The 15,973-nt window shown below is 59.9% G+C and overlaps 1 protein-coding gene across 24 annotated transcripts in view; it reads right to left on the bottom strand.

Moving 5' to 3' along the window:
* Positions 1 to 15,973, bottom strand: part of MCF2L (MCF.2 cell line derived transforming sequence like) — a 211,958-nt gene that overhangs the window by 1,865 nt on the left and 194,120 nt on the right. For 9 of the 24 annotated variants that reach the window (XM_055360210.2, XM_055360208.2, XM_055360216.2 and 6 more), the window contains 15 exons: positions 14,980 to 15,095; positions 13,455 to 13,524; positions 12,291 to 12,383; positions 12,097 to 12,189; positions 10,968 to 11,093; positions 9,761 to 9,982; positions 9,395 to 9,487; positions 8,745 to 8,868; positions 8,568 to 8,634; positions 7,615 to 7,733; positions 7,183 to 7,275; positions 6,095 to 6,169; positions 2,351 to 2,472; positions 226 to 338; positions 56 to 159 (listed from right to left, as the gene is read on the bottom strand). In XM_055360210.2, coding sequence (XP_055216185.2) covers positions 56 to 159; positions 226 to 338; positions 2,351 to 2,472; positions 6,095 to 6,169; positions 7,183 to 7,275; positions 7,615 to 7,733; positions 8,568 to 8,634; positions 8,745 to 8,868; positions 9,395 to 9,487; positions 9,761 to 9,982; positions 10,968 to 11,093; positions 12,097 to 12,189; positions 12,291 to 12,383; positions 13,455 to 13,524; positions 14,980 to 15,095 — 1,630 coding nt within the window. The remainder of the gene's footprint in view (positions 1 to 55; positions 160 to 225; positions 339 to 2,350; positions 2,473 to 6,094; positions 6,170 to 7,182; positions 7,276 to 7,614; positions 7,734 to 8,567; positions 8,635 to 8,744; positions 8,869 to 9,394; positions 9,488 to 9,760; positions 9,983 to 10,967; positions 11,094 to 12,096; positions 12,190 to 12,290; positions 12,384 to 13,454; positions 13,525 to 14,979; positions 15,096 to 15,973) is intronic. The other 15 variants (XM_055360224.2, XM_055360218.2, XM_055360227.2 and 12 more) reach the window with 5 other exon arrangements.

The following is a 15,973-nucleotide window of genomic DNA, read 5'->3' as shown; positions in this document are numbered from 1 at the left end:
CCTCGCACGGGCCCTTGGCAGCGTCACGGGTGGGCTCGGGGCACGTGGGCCTTACCTGAGCTGCTCAGGCACTGGGCCGAGCCGGACGGGCCGAGCTGGACGGACAGGCTGCTGGCCGGCACCCAGCCCTCCTTGCCAGTGGTCGGGTCCCTGACGTACCTGCAAGGGGCGAGGGTCAGCGGCAGCCACGTGCGGGGCAGTCCGGGGGTGAGCGCGGGGTCTTACCAAAGGCCCTCGTCGCCCTCCTGCACCAGCTCCACCACGTCCCCGCTCCTCACGAGCAGCGCATCGGGGCCTCCCTTCTCGTGGTCCGCCACGACCGTATATTTACCTGGAACCTGGTGGGAGACGGGCAGGGGCACAGACAGCGTCAGCACCCGCCCCGGCAGCAGCCCCACAGCAGCCAGGCGGAGTGCTGGGCCTTAGCACCCCGCCCCGGTGGGAGCTCCTGGCCACGGCCAGCTCAGGGGGAGGGCTCCAGCCTTGGGAGGAGGCTATGCCGCAGGTCATGACTACGGCAGCGGCGATGGAAGGCGTCTGTGAATCTGTCTTTGGGCCCAGCTGCCCCAGCCCCTCACGGTGGTCTCCACACAGAGCTCTCAGCCCCAGGGCCTCTGCGCCTGCATACCCGCCTCCCGGAGGGCCCTTCCGTGCCTTCAGGTCTTATTTCCATGCTGCTTTGCTGAGGCCTTCCTTGGTACTCCCCGACTCGCCCGTCCTCTGCCCTCCCTCTCCCTGCAGCTGTCCTGCCCAACCTCCCCAAGCCTCACTCCTCTTTCTCTCCTCACTGTAAGAGTGGAGGTTCCTGTCTGTGCTGCTCCCGCTTTGTCTCCAGGGCCTAGAACTGTGCCTGGCACACAGCGGATGCTGCACAGATGTCATGGAACACGTTCCGTTGGGGAATGGGGACCCAGGAAGCGGCAGCTGTTCCTACAGAGTGGGGAGATTCACAGCCTCCTGGTGCTGCGTGTGGTGGGCTGCGGAGGGGTGCTGCCGGCTGCAGGGCCTGGAGCAGGAGGACGGTGACTGGGCCACCTGCCCTCACGTGATGGCCTGGAGCAGGAGGACAGTGACTGGGCCACCTGCTCTCACATGATGGCCTGGAGCAAGAGGACGGTGACTGGGCTGCCTGCCCTCACACGATGGCCTGTACTGGCTCCTGCCTCTGTGGTGCCCAGAGTAGCCAGGATCACTCCCCACACCCCACAAAGAATGAGATCCAAATCCCTCCCCAGGCCCCGTGCCCCGTATTCTACCAGCCTGTTTCCCCTCCTGCCACGTGGCCTCCACCTCTGTGTCCCCCACATCTGTTCTCACGCCCAGGCCTTCCTTCATGCCGTCTCTGTGGGAGAGGCCAGAGGCTCCGAGGGCTCTCCCTACCCTTCCACGCCTGGCTTCTCTGCCCTTCCAGAGCCTCCGGGACCTGTCCCCTTTGCACCTCCAGCCTTGGTGCATGGACCACGCACAGCACAGAAGGTGCAGCAGACACTTCTTGGTGTAACCCTCACTGGAATGATTAACACACGGCAGCTTTTTCTTGCTTCTGACATTAACAATGAATGTTGTTTCAAATGCAAATCCATGCTTAGCAGTTCCATTTTCTTACAAAATGAGAATTGTGTGTATAGTTAGGAAGGCTCAGTGACAGCATTCTATGACATAAAGGGTACGGGGGTGGGGACTGTCTCCTCTGAGGAAGGTGCACCCACGAGTGGGCTCTACAGGAGGCTGGGTGGGCACCTGGAAATTAACCCAGAAACACAAAGTGCTGCTGAGACAGAGGAGCTAGGAGGAGCTGGGGCTGCGTCCTAAGACCCAGGCCCAGGTGGACTTTCCAGAGAGAGGAGGAGCTGGGGCTGTGCCCCAAGACCCAGGCCCAGGTGTTCCTTCCAGAGAGAGTTAGGAGGAGCTGGGGCTGCCCCTAAGACTCAGGCCCAGGTGGACCTTCCAGAGAGAGGAGAAGCTGGGGCTGTGTCCTAAGACCCAGGCCCACGTGGACCTTCCAGAGAGAGGAGGAGCTGGGGCTGTGCCCCAAGACCCAGGCCCAGGTGTTCCTTCCAGACAGAGTTAGGAGGAGCTGGGGCTGCCCCAAAGACCCAGGCCCAGGTGGACCTTCTGGAGTTAGGAGGAGCTGGGGCTGTGCCCCAAGACCCAGGTCTGGGTGGACCTTCCAGAGAGAGTTAGGAGGAGCTGGCGCTGCCCGTAAGACCCAGGCCCATGTGGACCTTCCAGGGTTAGGAGGAGCTGGGGCTGTGTCCTAAGACCCAAGCCTGGGTGGACCTGCCAGAAGCACCCCTAATCCCCGGAGGGCAGCCCCCACCCCAAGTGCCCACAGGGAAGCCGCGGTTACCAGCTTCTTGGGGCCCAACCCGCCGTCCTCCTCTGTGTCGGACGAGTTAATCTGCTCCTCTGCACTTGACCAGCCCCCGTCGTCCTCAGGTGCCTCCAGTGAGTGGGACGTTTTGCTCCAACCTAAGAGAGACAGACACCCGTGAGGGACCCCCCGGTGATGAGCCGCTGTCTGCATCTGTCTGAGGTGGGGTCAGCTAAGTCCCACAGACCCCCTGAAATGTGTGCCGTGGGCCCCCAACAGAGCCTGTCATCATCCCGGGTTCATAAAGAGCTGAGCAAGACACCCCTGCAAACTTCCAGAATGCCTGGCACGTTTCAGGGTTTGAGACCATCTGCTTCCAATTGCTGGGCCACCCTGTGGGAGACCTCGATCCCCAGGCCCTGGGAAGCCACGCCCTTGTCAGGCAGGGCAGTGCCCCTCAGCCAGGAGGGAAGCAGCCTTCCTGCCGCAGATGCCCTCCCAGGCAGGTGTTTTCAGTGAGTGCCACGGTCATGTTCAACACCTAGCAGACCGAGCCGGGAAGCAGTTTCTAAAGTGAATGACTGAGGCTCACTGAGAGGGCCTGACGCCCTTCACCTATGGGATACCGAGGGCTGTGGTCCCCACTGGCAAGAGAGTAGCCCCCGGCACAGCGGCACCAAACCGGAAGGCTGAGACCATGCAGGTGCCGCGGTGGAGATGGGCTCCCATCGGCCACGCAGCTCCCAGCGGGAGAAGAGGAAGGAGCTTCTTCCAGACTTGGGACCACACATGCCCCCCTCCCCAACCCAGTGTTCCTCCTGCCAGGTTCCCAGAGGGCAGCACCTGCCTTTCCCATGCGGGGGAGATGGGAGACGCCATTGGGGCTAAATAAACACGCAAAGGCAGCAACCAGGCAGCAGGCCCAGTGCATCCCACCTGGTGCCAAATGCATCGAGGCAGGACACATGCACACCAGGGAAACAGGCAGATGCTAACGAGATTTGAGCTTGGGCACAAACTGGTTCCAAATCCTATTTGGTGCAATCCTAGAAGCAAGCGTTTCCTTGCCATGGAGGGTGCGGGGCATGGGAGGACAGAGGAGCTGCGTGCACGGATGCCTGTGTGCCCTGTGCCTGCAAAGCCGCCACGGCAAGCTGTCTTGCAGGCCAGTTCCAATGGCTGACAGCGTCTGCGCTGGCAAGGAAAAGCCTGTGCTAAGCAGAACTCTGCTGTCTGTGCAGAGAAGGGAGCTGGGCCTCGTCACCACCGTCAGCCAGCAGAGCACGGGGCTGCTCCCTCCACCCCACCCGGGTGCTTTGCCTTCTTGGGGTCACAGCTGGAGGCAGTTGAGCCTTCCAGGCACCACACCAGGCCTGCATCTGTGTGAGAATTGAGGCCTGTGATTTTCTGGTTGCAGACCTGCAGCTTGGCCTCCTGGGTGCACCTGCAGCTGCCCCCAGCAAGGGAGGCTGAGACACAGCAAGGGTGGGGGCCCAGGTGCCTCCTCTACAGCAGCAGGGACTGGCCTGTGGGGCCTGGCTGCCAGCGTGCCCTCCCCGTCCAGGCCCCCAGTCGCTCTGAGGCACCGCACGTGGGGCCTCTGGCCAGACAGAACCAAAAATCTGATTGAGGACAGTGGGAACAAAAAAAGGGTGGCTGCTGTGTGTGCACAGGAGCTGGCGTGGCACGGGCAGGACCTTACACACCAACCTGTCCACAGGGGCAGCGAGGCTGGCCTGTGCGGGGTGAAACCCAAGCGACTCCGCCCCTGGCACCACCAGAGACACAAAAGGATTCTTGAGCTGCCCTGGCCGTGGGTGCTCAGTGCTCCCCAGAGCCTCTCTGCGGGCCGTCAAGAGTGCCGTGCTGGAACAGGGCGCGGGGGAGGCCAGCAGCAAAACGCAGAGGTCTGACAGTGATGGGAACGGCAGTGCCTGGGAGCGGGCAGCCACAGGCCAGGCCAGCACTGCTGCACCAGGAGCTGGGGGATTCTGTGTGAAGGCAGAAGGCCGGGTGATGGCCAGGAAGGTGCCCTCTGTTTTCTGTAAAACAGCCATTGGCCTTTGCTCGATGGAGTCACCACCTGTAGGGCTTGGGGAGTGGGTGCTGGGCAGCACTCAGGCCACCCAGAACCACCTGGGCTCACTACCACCGACCACAGCAGAAATGACCCACGGCAGTGGCCCGGCATCCACGCCACACTGGCCACGGTGGAAATGACCCACGACAGTGGCCCGGCTTCAACACCACACTGGCCACAGTGGAAATGACCCACGGGCAGTGGCCCGGCTTCGACGCCACACTGGCCACGGTGGAAATGACCCACGGGCAGTGGCCCGGCTTTGACGCCACACTGGCCACTGTGGAAATGACCCACGGGCAGTGGCCCGGCTTCGACGCCACACTGGCCACGGTGGAAATGACCCACGGCAGTGGCCCAGCTTCGACGCCACACTGGCCACGGTGGAAATGACCCACGGGCAGTGGCCCGGCTTCGACGCCACACTGGCCACGGTGGAAATGACCCACGGGCAGTGGCCCGGCTTTGACACCACACTGGCCACGGTGGAAATGACCCACGGGCAGTGGCCCGGCTTCGACGCCACACTGACCAGGGTGGAAATGACCCACGGGCAGTGGCCCAGCTTCGACACCACACTGGCTTCCTTGAGACCCTGCAAGGCTATACTGTCTTCATTCATGGATGACGAGACAGAAGTAGAGGCTGAGCTTGGCCAAAGTGCAGCAGAAGCGGCGTTTGGCCCACAGGGCCCGCCCGGCCCACCTTCTCCACCAGGGACCGGCTCTGCCGACTCCAGTTCACAAGCAGAGAGGGTTTGACAGACAAGAATAGCCTCTCCCAGGAGACTGTCAACAGGGAAATGACTCCCTTATCCCAAGCACTCCTGGGGCCTCGAAGCAGCAAGCCGGGCGCCCACCCACTTGCAGGCAGGACAGTCAGTAACGCTGGGCCAGCTCCCTGCCTCTGAACTCACGCCCAGGGTGGCCACAGCTTCTGCCTGGATCCGTGAGGCTCGCCGTGTCATGTGAGGAGGCTGTGGAGGCAGGCGGGATGGGAAGGCTGGTTCTGCTTACACCCCTGGGAACCTTTGCAAATTTTTGAAAACTCAAGATTGCAAACATGAGCCCCCTCCCTGCACTTGAAGGTCCTCAACAGGCCAGGGGAGGTCTCTGGGCTTCGCAGGGCAGTTTTCACCCTCAGAATATAAGGGAGGCAGGAAACGAGAAGGGCCAGATTCCACAGGGAGCTCAGCCTCGTCGGCCCGGGAAAGGAGGGTCCGGGTCGGACAGGGAGCTCGGCCTCGTCAGCCCCAGGAAAGGAGGGTCTGGGTCGGCCCTGCCAGTTGCTATGCTCTGTGTTCCCAGCAGGAAGTGTCGGGGCAAACTGTGCCACAGGGAAGGGCAGGGAACAGGGTGCCCTATAGCCGACAGCAGCCACTGGGCAGTGAGACCCCACCCAGCTCCACCCAGCACGGCCAGGTGACCAGCGCAGCAGCCATGGCCAGCAGCCACCGACAGGGTGGGCAGTTCCGCAGGCTCCAGATAGACCTGCTGTGAGGAGTTGGCTGAGAGGCGTGCTGTCCTTGAGGACCTGTCACCAGAGCATCACACATTGAACACAACCACGTGTCTGCCTCCACAGCATAAAGACCCACGCGAGCATCCCCCTTAGGTGGCCTTGACGGCCACCTGACAGCCAGCTGGGCCATGCTTCCTGCCGACGCAGAGTGGGTGCCGTGCCCGAGGGTGCCACTCTACCTCGCACACCAAAGGGAGTCGGGTCGCTCTTTACTTCATGCCGCTTGGCTTTTTTGTCAGGACTGGTAGGAGAAGCTGCAAGAGGAGGAGGAGGCAGAAATACAACCGGAGAGAGAGCATGAGGAACGGCAGAGAGGAGGAGGAGGCAGAAATACAACGGGAGAGAGAGTGTGAAGGACGGAGGGAGGCGGCGAGGAGGCTGACCCGCGCTCGTGCTGGAAGGGGACACCCACGTTGTGGCCCCTTTCCACCGATGAAAAAGGAGCTTCTGTGAGCAAAACGCAGGGAGCCGAGGGGCCGCGCAGTGAAGGAGGGGCCGGGAGGGCATGGGAGTGGGGGCTGCGGCACTCAGAGGCGTCCTTTCGGGGCCCGTCTCTAGGGACGTTTTCTTAGTTCTGTGCTAGCAGAGTTTGCAGCATCAGAATCTGTTGTTTGTTTGTTTGTTTCAAGTTTCAGGCCAACTTAAAAGCATTTTATAAATTGGAAAACACTCCTACTTCTCTGGAAAGAGCCCTTGTCCACGCTGGCCTTCAGGGCTTCCCAGAAGAGCCGCCTGCACGCCAGGGCCGGCTTCCAGGGCCTCCTGGACCCATTTTCCCGCCATGTATTTCCCATCATGGAGCTCTCGCAGGTGAGCAGGGCATTAGACGTCTCCGTCTCAAGGGTCCCATCAGCCCTGTTCACTAGCGGATGCCCCAGAAGATGGCTGAGCGGCCTCTGCCACCAGGCGGAGCAGAGACACACAGCCGGCAAGGTCAGCACCCTGCAGGGAACTCACCTGAGAAGGCGGGAGAAGGCGGAGGTGGGGGGCAGGGAGAGGAAGGAGGGGGCCTGGAAAGCCAAGGACAGCTCCGTTTCTGAGCAAGCCTCCATTTGAAAACCTCGCCTTCATTTTCCCGAAGGAAAGCCACCTCTAAATGACTCTGGTGTCTGTGCGCGAGACACAGCGTCAGGGAACACGTGATTGGGTGGAAAGAAACGCTTTTGCGTGGCCGCCCTTGTGACGAAGGAGGCACGAATGGTCACACACGATGCATGACAGACGCTACCACGGTTGAGGGTGGGTTTCGGGCAGGCACTACTTTTACCTTTCTGACCTTTGAGGTTAGCAAAGCCCTGCAGGGTAAAGCGCTTTCTGGAAAGCGCAGAGCTTTCTGAGGCAGAGCTAGTGACCGTGTCATCTATGAAGGAAGAGAAAGAAACTATGCAGAGGGCATCACAACCCGATGCGGAGGCAGGTCCGGCTGTCGTAGGAAGGGCCCAGGGTGGCTCCGGGTTGCACGCTCGGCCGAGGCTCCTTCTGGGGCTGGCCTTGCTGACGCAGGGGTGCAGAGCAACAGAGAGGGAGGGGCTCTTCTGTGGGGTCCTAGGGCTCTGTTACGGGGGGAGCAAGGGGCCCTGAACGCTCTGCAAAGCTTCTTCACACTGCAGGAAGCGCAGGTTTCTCGGATGCAGTGAGCACTCCATGAGCAGCTCCGTGTGAGGCCTCCGTGTGAGGGCCGGTCCCTGCACATACCCACCTTTGCCCTTTTCGGGGGGCTTTGTCAATGGCACTGAGCTGACGTATCCCTCCAGGCTTAGGGGGTCTGTTTTCCTTTCTTCCAGCTTCTTTATGTTCCTTGAGTTTCCTCTTGAGGGACTGATGACATCAGACAAATCAAAAAGGAAATAGTGTGTTGCCTGGTTAGTCTTTCAGAACGCCCTGAGGACCTGAGGCATTCAGATATCTCTGAGCTCCCGGCCTGATCCTAAAGCAGCATCTTCTGCACGTGTTTCTAAGTTAAACCTGGACGGGCTGGATGAGAGCAGACGCCCACCCTCCTGCTTCTGAGGGGCCACACACTTCTAAGTTAAACCCGGATGGGCTGGATGAGAACAGACGCCCACCCTACTTGCTCTGAAGTATGAGGCTTTTTTTTTCGGGGGGTGGGGCGGGGGAGTGTTTCTTTTTTAAAACTACTATTCCACGGATTATTTATTTAGGCCATATCCTGTTCCATGAATGATTAAAGGTAGCTTATATAAGAAACAGGATAAAGTGAAAAAAATAAGTGGATAAACAAAATAAAGAAAAAACAAGGGCAGAAGAGACACGACGAAGCCACGGTCAGGGTCGGAGTCTGAAACGTGCCCACGCGTGTGCTGGGCCATCAGTGCCGGCTCCCAGCTGAGCCCCGACTGTCTGAGGAGTGCTGGGGCGTGGCTGTGATCTGGACAGGCCGCGTGCGCACTGCCGTGCTGTGGAACAGCCCACCCTGGGAAGAGCTGGAGAGGGACTGGGCATTGCTGGAGGCACACATCTGTGAAGTGCACCCTCTGGGACAGACCCGTCAGCACATAAACACCAGGGGCCTCAAGGAAAACCCCAATAACCACAGGGTCCCACTGACAGAGGCCGAGGACCCTGGCGTGCAAATGCCCTGCTCGGGACTGCTCCAGAAATGCAGGCCTGCGGCAGCGTGTCCACTCTCACCTGGTGCTGGTCGGGGCCGGCAGGGGCAGGCTCTGTGACTGCTCCAGCGCCCGGTGCTGGCTGGCTTCTGCGAGGAGGGAGCAGACAAACCACGTGAACGAGCGTCTTTACTTCAACGCCGATGCACCTTGCACATGCGGGGACTGTGTGGTTCTCTGAACATAGGTAAAAATGCACCTGGAGCGGAAGCTACGGGAAACGATCGCTTGAAGACGGCCTCACCTCTACAAGCCTGCAGCTGGCTGGTCAGCACTTTCCGAATTTCATTCACCCACGCGGCTTTAATCTCAGGAGTTGGCGCCTGTTTCCCCAAAAGAAACGCCAGGAGGTGAGTACTCAGGCCCCCGAGGAAACACGCTTTGGTTTCACTCTCGGAACATCCAGAGATAATCTTAGGAGTCAAAGGTCAGATGGCTGCGTGTGAGGGGAGAGCAGGAAAGCACCGTGGGTGGCCCCGCGTTGCGGGACCCTCTGTGCCCCATGCACGGGACTGACTGAAGAACTGTGCCTGGCACCCAGGGCACGGCACCCTCCCCACTGTGAGAATCGGCCCTGCGTGCCGGATGCACACTTGCACCGTCCAGGGACACAGGAGCTCCCCTGGGGAGGGCGAGCCCGTTTCCTCGCAGCACCCCCTCTGATGTGTACTTTTCCCCACATTTCATCCTGGGTCCAGCTCAGGGTGAAGACAGCCCAGGGCAGCATCCCGAAGTGTACAGCGGCTGCTCCTGGCCTCGATGCAACTTCATGGCAGATTCTTGCACTGGCTCCCATGAGAAACCATTCGTGGCAATGTGTAAGAGGCCGGGGTAGGGTGGGCGGCCCACCTGGACGATGTAGACCTCCTCCCGCGCGTTGTACCAGATCTCGAACTTCTTAGCATCTCCCTTCACGTTCTCCGTAATGCCGACGGCAGCCATCTGCGAGCAGAGAGTGGAGACGGGGTTCGCGTGCACAGTGAACGCACCGCCTGGTTTTTAAAAGGTGTCGGTGCAGGCACGAAATGATGGAAATACTTTGGGGGTGAGGGCTAAGAATGGCAGAATACCCCACCCCTACACCTAAGGCTGAGAGCTGGGTGTCAGCGTGGCCACCTGAGACCGAGGTTTGTGGCAACAGAGACCCAGTTACAGACTTCCCCCCGTCGGGGTCTGTGGCCAGGAGCGTGCTGCTGCAGACCCGGCCTCACTTACGTTTAAGGACTGCTTGTAGCTGTAGGAGGGTGCTTTCTCATACCCCTCCCCATTCTCCTCCCGCTTCTTGCAGAAGAGCACTGCCTTCTCGTGCAGGAACAGGTGCCGCTGCATGGGCTTGAACCTGGCCAGCTCCTTCACCTTGGTGTGGCCCCTCTTGTGGTCGGTCCAGACGCTGAACGAGCCCTGCATCAGCAGCTTGCCCAGGTCGCCGAGATTCCCCTAAATGTGCGACAGCAGGAGTGTGTTCAGAACGGGATGGGCCTGGGGCCATGGACGCGCATCGCTGAGTGAAAGCAGCCACTCTGCAAAGCACACCCACGGTGGGATTCCAGCTGCAGGGCGTCCCAGGAAAGGCAAGCTCGTGGAGACCGTGACAGGTCAGCGGGTGCCAGGGGCTGGGGGAGGAGGGATGGACTGGCGGGGCACATGGGCTTCTAGGACAGTGAAGCTGCTCTGTGTGATGCTCTAGCGCTGGGTGTAGGATGTTACACGCCTGTCCAAACCGCAGAATGCACAGCACCCAGAGTGAGCTCCGAGGGGAACGGCCTCAGTCACTAATCAGCATCAGCGCTGGTTCACCACGTGTGGCAGGTGTGGCACCCATGCTAGATGTCAACACTAGGGGAAGCCTCAGGGCCTCTGATTTATACTCAATTATCTCACAAACCAAAGATTGCTGCAATAAATCAACTCTATTAGTTAAAAAAAAAAACCTGAGAATGAGTGCTGGGTGGACATAAAGACGGGCAGAAGATGAATAAGCTGTGACCTGATGTGGGGCTCTACGGGGAAAGTGACATCTGTCTTCTGGGGCCACTTGCTCTAAGTCACCAGCCTGCAAATCGCAGCCCAGAAAACAGAAGTCACGTCTGCTCCGAGCCACGCCTCCTCCCCAGGAGAAGACAAGGAGTGAGGAGGTCCGAGCTGCATTCCTGCTGGAGATGCGTGCCCTCCAAGCAAGGGACGCTTCCTGATTTTCTCCACGTCCCAGAGAGCCCAGTGGGGTCTGTGGACCCGGCTGTGGGGTCTGTGGACCCGGCTGTGGGGCCTGGGAGTGGGCTCATCTAGGGACCACCCCAGACCTCCTGCCCAGAACCTGCACATTCACACCAAAGCGTGGGGGATGTGCAGGGAGGCCGCCGAGTTGCTGGGCTGGTGTATTCCACGGAGGCGGCGGGGAAGACCGGGCGTCTGGGCGCCTTACGTCATAGCCGGTGATAGCGATGAGGTGCATGGAGTCGTTCACGGCCTTCAGGATGCCCAGGATAGAGCTCAGCGCCTCCTGCAGGTCCTCAGCCCCCTCGCAGTTCCTGCTGTATTTCAGCATTTCCTGAGGGGCATGGGGTGAGGCAACCGCGTCGGGACATGGAGAGCTCCGGCTCCCCTGGAACAGACCCCTCAGGAGCTTGGCACGAGGTAGGGATGCTGCTCACCATCCCCTGGTCTGTGGGGAGCTGCCCTGCCTGCCCTCCTGCAGCTGGGACAGACTGAGTGGTGCTGCAGATGGGGCAGCACCCCTGCCAGGTGCAGACCCTTGGCACCTGCTCCCCGGGGAGTTTCCTCCTGCCACCCTGATGCCAGGTGCAAACCCCTCGCACCTGCTCCCCGGGGAGCTCCCTCCTGCCACGCGGATGCCAGGTGCAAACCCCTCGCACCTGCTCCCCGGGGAGCTCCCTCTTGCCACCCTGATGCCAGGTGCAAACCCCTCGCACCTGCTCCCCGGGGAGCTCCCTCCTGCCACCCTGATGCCAGGTGCAAACCCCTCGCACCTGCTCCCCGGGGAGCTCCCTCCTGCCACTCTGATGCCAGGTGCAAACCCCTCGCACCTGCTCCCCGGGGAGCTCCCTCCTGCCACCCTGATGCCCAGGTGCAAACCCCTCACACCTGCTCCCTAGGGAGTTTCCTCTCGCCACCCTAACCCTGGCCAAATGCATGGAGTTGCAGTTTCCTGCCTGAAGGTGAGAGGGACCCACATGGCAAACTGATAGCTGGAATCCCCAGTCTAGGCCGCCCCACATCCCTGCTGTGTGCCAGATAATCCGGGCACGGCTCCACCCTGGAGGGACGGGTCAGCACATCACACAGAATCCCATGTGGGCTGGGCTGTGAGCCAACCCATGGGGACGGGGACTCGTCTGCTCACCTGCGTCCTCAGACCCCTAACAGTGGCACACAGTAGGACCTCGAAAGGCATCCCAGCCTCAGCACAGGCTCAGAGGAGGTGCCCTTGGCCTGGGAGGGGCAGGGCGTGATGGGGACGGGGCCCCAGGGCGGCACAGACACCTGGCCAGCAGGTGCTGGGGAGGCCGGGCCACGGTCACCACGGAGCCCACCTTGAGCAGCAGCTGGTACTTGGTGATCCTCTGCACTGGCTTCAGCAGGTAGGAGTCCAGGCTCAGCTTGTGGTCCAGCTTTCTCTGGCATTCCTGGAACCAACCCAGAGCCTTTGGTTTGCACAATTTTCATTATTCCTCAGGAGTCGGCTAGGAAAGGGAGTAACGTTCTAAAGGAAGGTCCGGGGACAAACCTGGAAAAACGGGCAGTCGGAGCACTGTCTCCACAGGCTCTCGGAGCGGGGCTTGTTCTGACAGTACTTCTCGTAGATCTGGAAATCCTCCATCTGCACCGAGGGACAGGCACCGCATCACGCAGTGAGGGACGGGCACCGCATCACACGGTGAGGGACGGGCGGCGCATCACGCGGTGAGTGACGGGCACCGCATCACGCAGCGTCTTCCCGGCCCTGCGAGGCATTGCTGCTGGCCCCACAGCTTCCGAGGGCTGGCACTGGCTCCCAGGCTCCGCTGGGGGGCCTGCCCTCCATTAATGGGGCTCCCTGTCCCAGAGCCCCTGACTTCCCAGAGCACAGGCGTGGAGTGGAGACGGGGTTCCAACGCAGCCATTCTTAGAAGGCCGTTTATGGTGTAGTTTGTTGATTTATTTATATAATAGAACTTCTAGCATTTTCTCTGGCAGTTTTACAAATTACCTGTTATTTAGCAAAAAACAGACCCTAGCCCCACTGTGAAGTGCAATTGCTCCTGGGTGCCTCTAGGGCACAGATGGTTCTAGGGGCACAGAAGGTTTTAAGGCACAGGACTCAGAAGTTTCTAAGGGCACAGGAAGTTCTGGGGGCAAAGGAGGTTCTGGGGGTACAGAAGGTTCTGGGGTTCAGGAGGTTCTGGGGATACAGGAGGTTCTGGGGTACAGGAGGTTCTGGGGGTTCAGGAGGTTCTGGGGGTACAGAAGGTTCTGGGGTTCAGGAGGTTCTGGGGTTCAGGAGGTTCTGGGGTACAGGAGGTTCTGGGGGTACAGGAGGTTTTCTGGGGTTCAGGAGGTTCTGGGGGTTCAGGAGGTTCTGGGGTACAGGAGGTTCTGGGGGTTCAGGAGGTTCTGGGGTTCAGGAGGTTCTGGGGGTTCAGGAGGTTCTGGGGTACAGGAGGTTCTGGGGGTTCAGGAGGTTCTGGGGGTACAGAAGGTTCTGGGGTTCAGGAGGTTTTCTGGGGTTCAGGAGGTTCTCGGGGTTCAGGAGGTTCTAGGGGTACAGGAGCATCATGGTATCTCAGCCACATTGAAAACATCGTATTTTGTGATTTCAGTTGGTTAGAATAGGAACTTGCAGTAGAATCTGAAGTCATTATTCAGTAATTTTAAGAAGTTGTGACAAAATACACGTCAAAACACCACCTACCCTCTCCAGAAAGCATCTTCCAACCAGTTCTGGGCAGTCAGTGTAGTTTTCCAGCTCCCTGAGGAATATCCTAGACAAAGAAGGTTTTTAAGTAGTATGAAAGACAGGCCGAGTCACGTGGACCAGTAACAAGTGGACGGACGTCATTTTTCAGAAGCCTGTTACGCCTTGCTCTGGGCAATCTGCCCCGCATCACTTGGGGACGCTGCAGCCACACCTGTCCTGAGCACCAAGCTCTCAGGCGCCAGCAGGTGCAGCCCCAGGCTGAGTCTCTTTATATTTCTGGCCTTGGCTGCACACAGAAGTTGGAGAGAGCTGCTTTTCCCTCAGCACACACACGGCTCACAGGGCCGCAGGCAAAGACAGAGATGGGACCTTTCAGGGCCCTGGAGGCGCCACCCCCATAACTGGCCGTGGGTCTGTGGGTTCTCTGCAGACACACCCTGAGCCCTGGCCCTAGGCAGCGCCGCCCCCAGGCTCCTGGGCTGTTTTCTGTTGCATCTGTCCCCTGGAGGAAGTCCGGCTGGAGGGGAAAACCGTCTGGGGGATGGATTTGGGGCATGAGCACAACAGCTGAAAGCTATGGGGACCCCTGTGTTCAGGACTGGCTGAGACCCTGGGGGCCATGAGGACAGATACTAAGGGACACTAAGGTTCTGCCCAAGCTCCGTGGACGTGGAAGGCTCCTTGGTGGTCAACTGCAGACCTGCTGCCTCCTTGTAAGTGGCAGGTGAGGTGATGAGGGGGCAAGAAACAGGTGTCAGAACAATGTCCCAAGCACTGGCGATTCCCATGGCCAGTGGGGCACGCTGGTCCCCAAGCACATGGCCGCACGGGAGCCACTCACATGGGTTCCTTCCAGGACATGCAGCGGGGGCCGTCCACTGCAGCCTCCCTGGCATTCTGCACTGCGTGTGCACCCTACACCTTCCCATGAGCTCCCCAAAACTGTGTTAAAGCAGCCAAACAGCTCAGAGGAGTGGAGGACAAGAGGCCAGACAGGCCACCCGCACTGGAGAGGCCACGGGTCGCTCGGGGGACAAGCAGCCCCCATGATGGGTAAGGAACGCCTAGTTTGCCGTCCTTTTCAAGAGCTTGGGAACAAAATAGGCCTTGCTATGTGGTATGGCCTTCGGTGACCCCCTAAAGGGCTGAATACACACCTGGGAGGGGGTTCCGGCTTCCACCTGCCCAGCAGGATGAGGAGGGGATGAGGGGCAGGCGGGTCCCATTTCCTGCACCACAAAACAGGGCGCACTCGGGCTCAGAGCCCTCTCCTCACGGCTGGCGGCTCACTTACAACTCGGCTGCCTAGACGCAAGCCACCAGGTACGGTGCCACGTGGGCGCTCAGAGATGGCCCCATGTACCCACACTCATGCCTGTGCCTCTGTGAGTCCACCCCTTGGGTGCCCCTCCCTAGCCAGGCATGGCCTGGCCTCCACCCCCATTCCAGCCCCCTGAAGCCAGCACCATTAGCTGCAAGAGATCATGGGTGCGTGCCTGTGTCGGGGGGAAGGGCCCACCTGTTGTGGAAGTGATAGATTTCCTCCATGTTTCCAAACAAAACATCCTTCTTGTTGTGAAGGCCTGTTGACAGGAGGTGAGCCATCAGCGGGTTATCCATCTCCGCGGCGTAGCCCTGCAGGGAGAGCGCAGAGGTCGGCGGGGGTCCTGGGCTGCAGCCCCCCCACAGCATCAGGCTGTTGGGGGGCAGGTGGGCCAGGGATGCCGGCTCATCTGTGGGCCAGGCCATCCCTTCATCTTTATTCTCGGGTGATTTCTAAGTTACCAGGACAGGCATCCATCAAAGCAAAAGCATTATGAACAGCACCAGTTTGGGGGAATGGGGTGGAGGTTCTACCCTTCTCCCTTTTAACCTTTTATGATTCAGGTGTAACTGAAACAGAGGGCACAAATCTTATGTCTACACTCGGGTGACCTGCTCACACTCAGTAAATCAGACATCCGACTACACTCAGGTGACCACCACCTGTGCACACTCAGTGAATCAGAGACCCATCTACACTCAAGTGACCACCACCTGTGCACACTCGCTGTCTACACTCAGGTGGTCACCACCTGCGCACACTCGCTGTCTACACTCAGGTGACCACCACCTGCGCACACTCGCTGTCTACACTCAGGTGACCACCACCTGCGCACACTCGCTGTCTACACTCAGGTGACCACCACCTGCGCACACTCGCTGTCTACACTCAGGTGACCACCACCTGCGCACACTCGCTGTCTACACTCAGGTGACCACCACCTGCGCACACTCGCTGTCTACACTCAGGTGACCACCACCTGCGCACACTCGCTGTCTACACTCAGGTGACCACCACCTGCGCACACTCGCTGTCTACACTCAAGTGACCACCACCTGTGCACACTCGCTGTCTACACTCAGGTGATCACTACCTGTGCACACTGGGTGAATGAGACGCCTGTCTACACTCAGGTGACCACCACTCACACCAAGCTCACCCAGGCAACAGCCCACTGCCAAGGTCACCT

The sequence above is a fragment of the Gorilla gorilla genome, chromosome 14, assembly GCF_029281585.2.
Source record: "Gorilla gorilla gorilla isolate KB3781 chromosome 14, NHGRI_mGorGor1-v2.1_pri, whole genome shotgun sequence".
Taxonomy (NCBI): Eukaryota; Metazoa; Chordata; class Mammalia; order Primates; family Hominidae; genus Gorilla; species Gorilla gorilla.
This window is presented reverse-complemented; position numbering and strand designations above follow the sequence as displayed.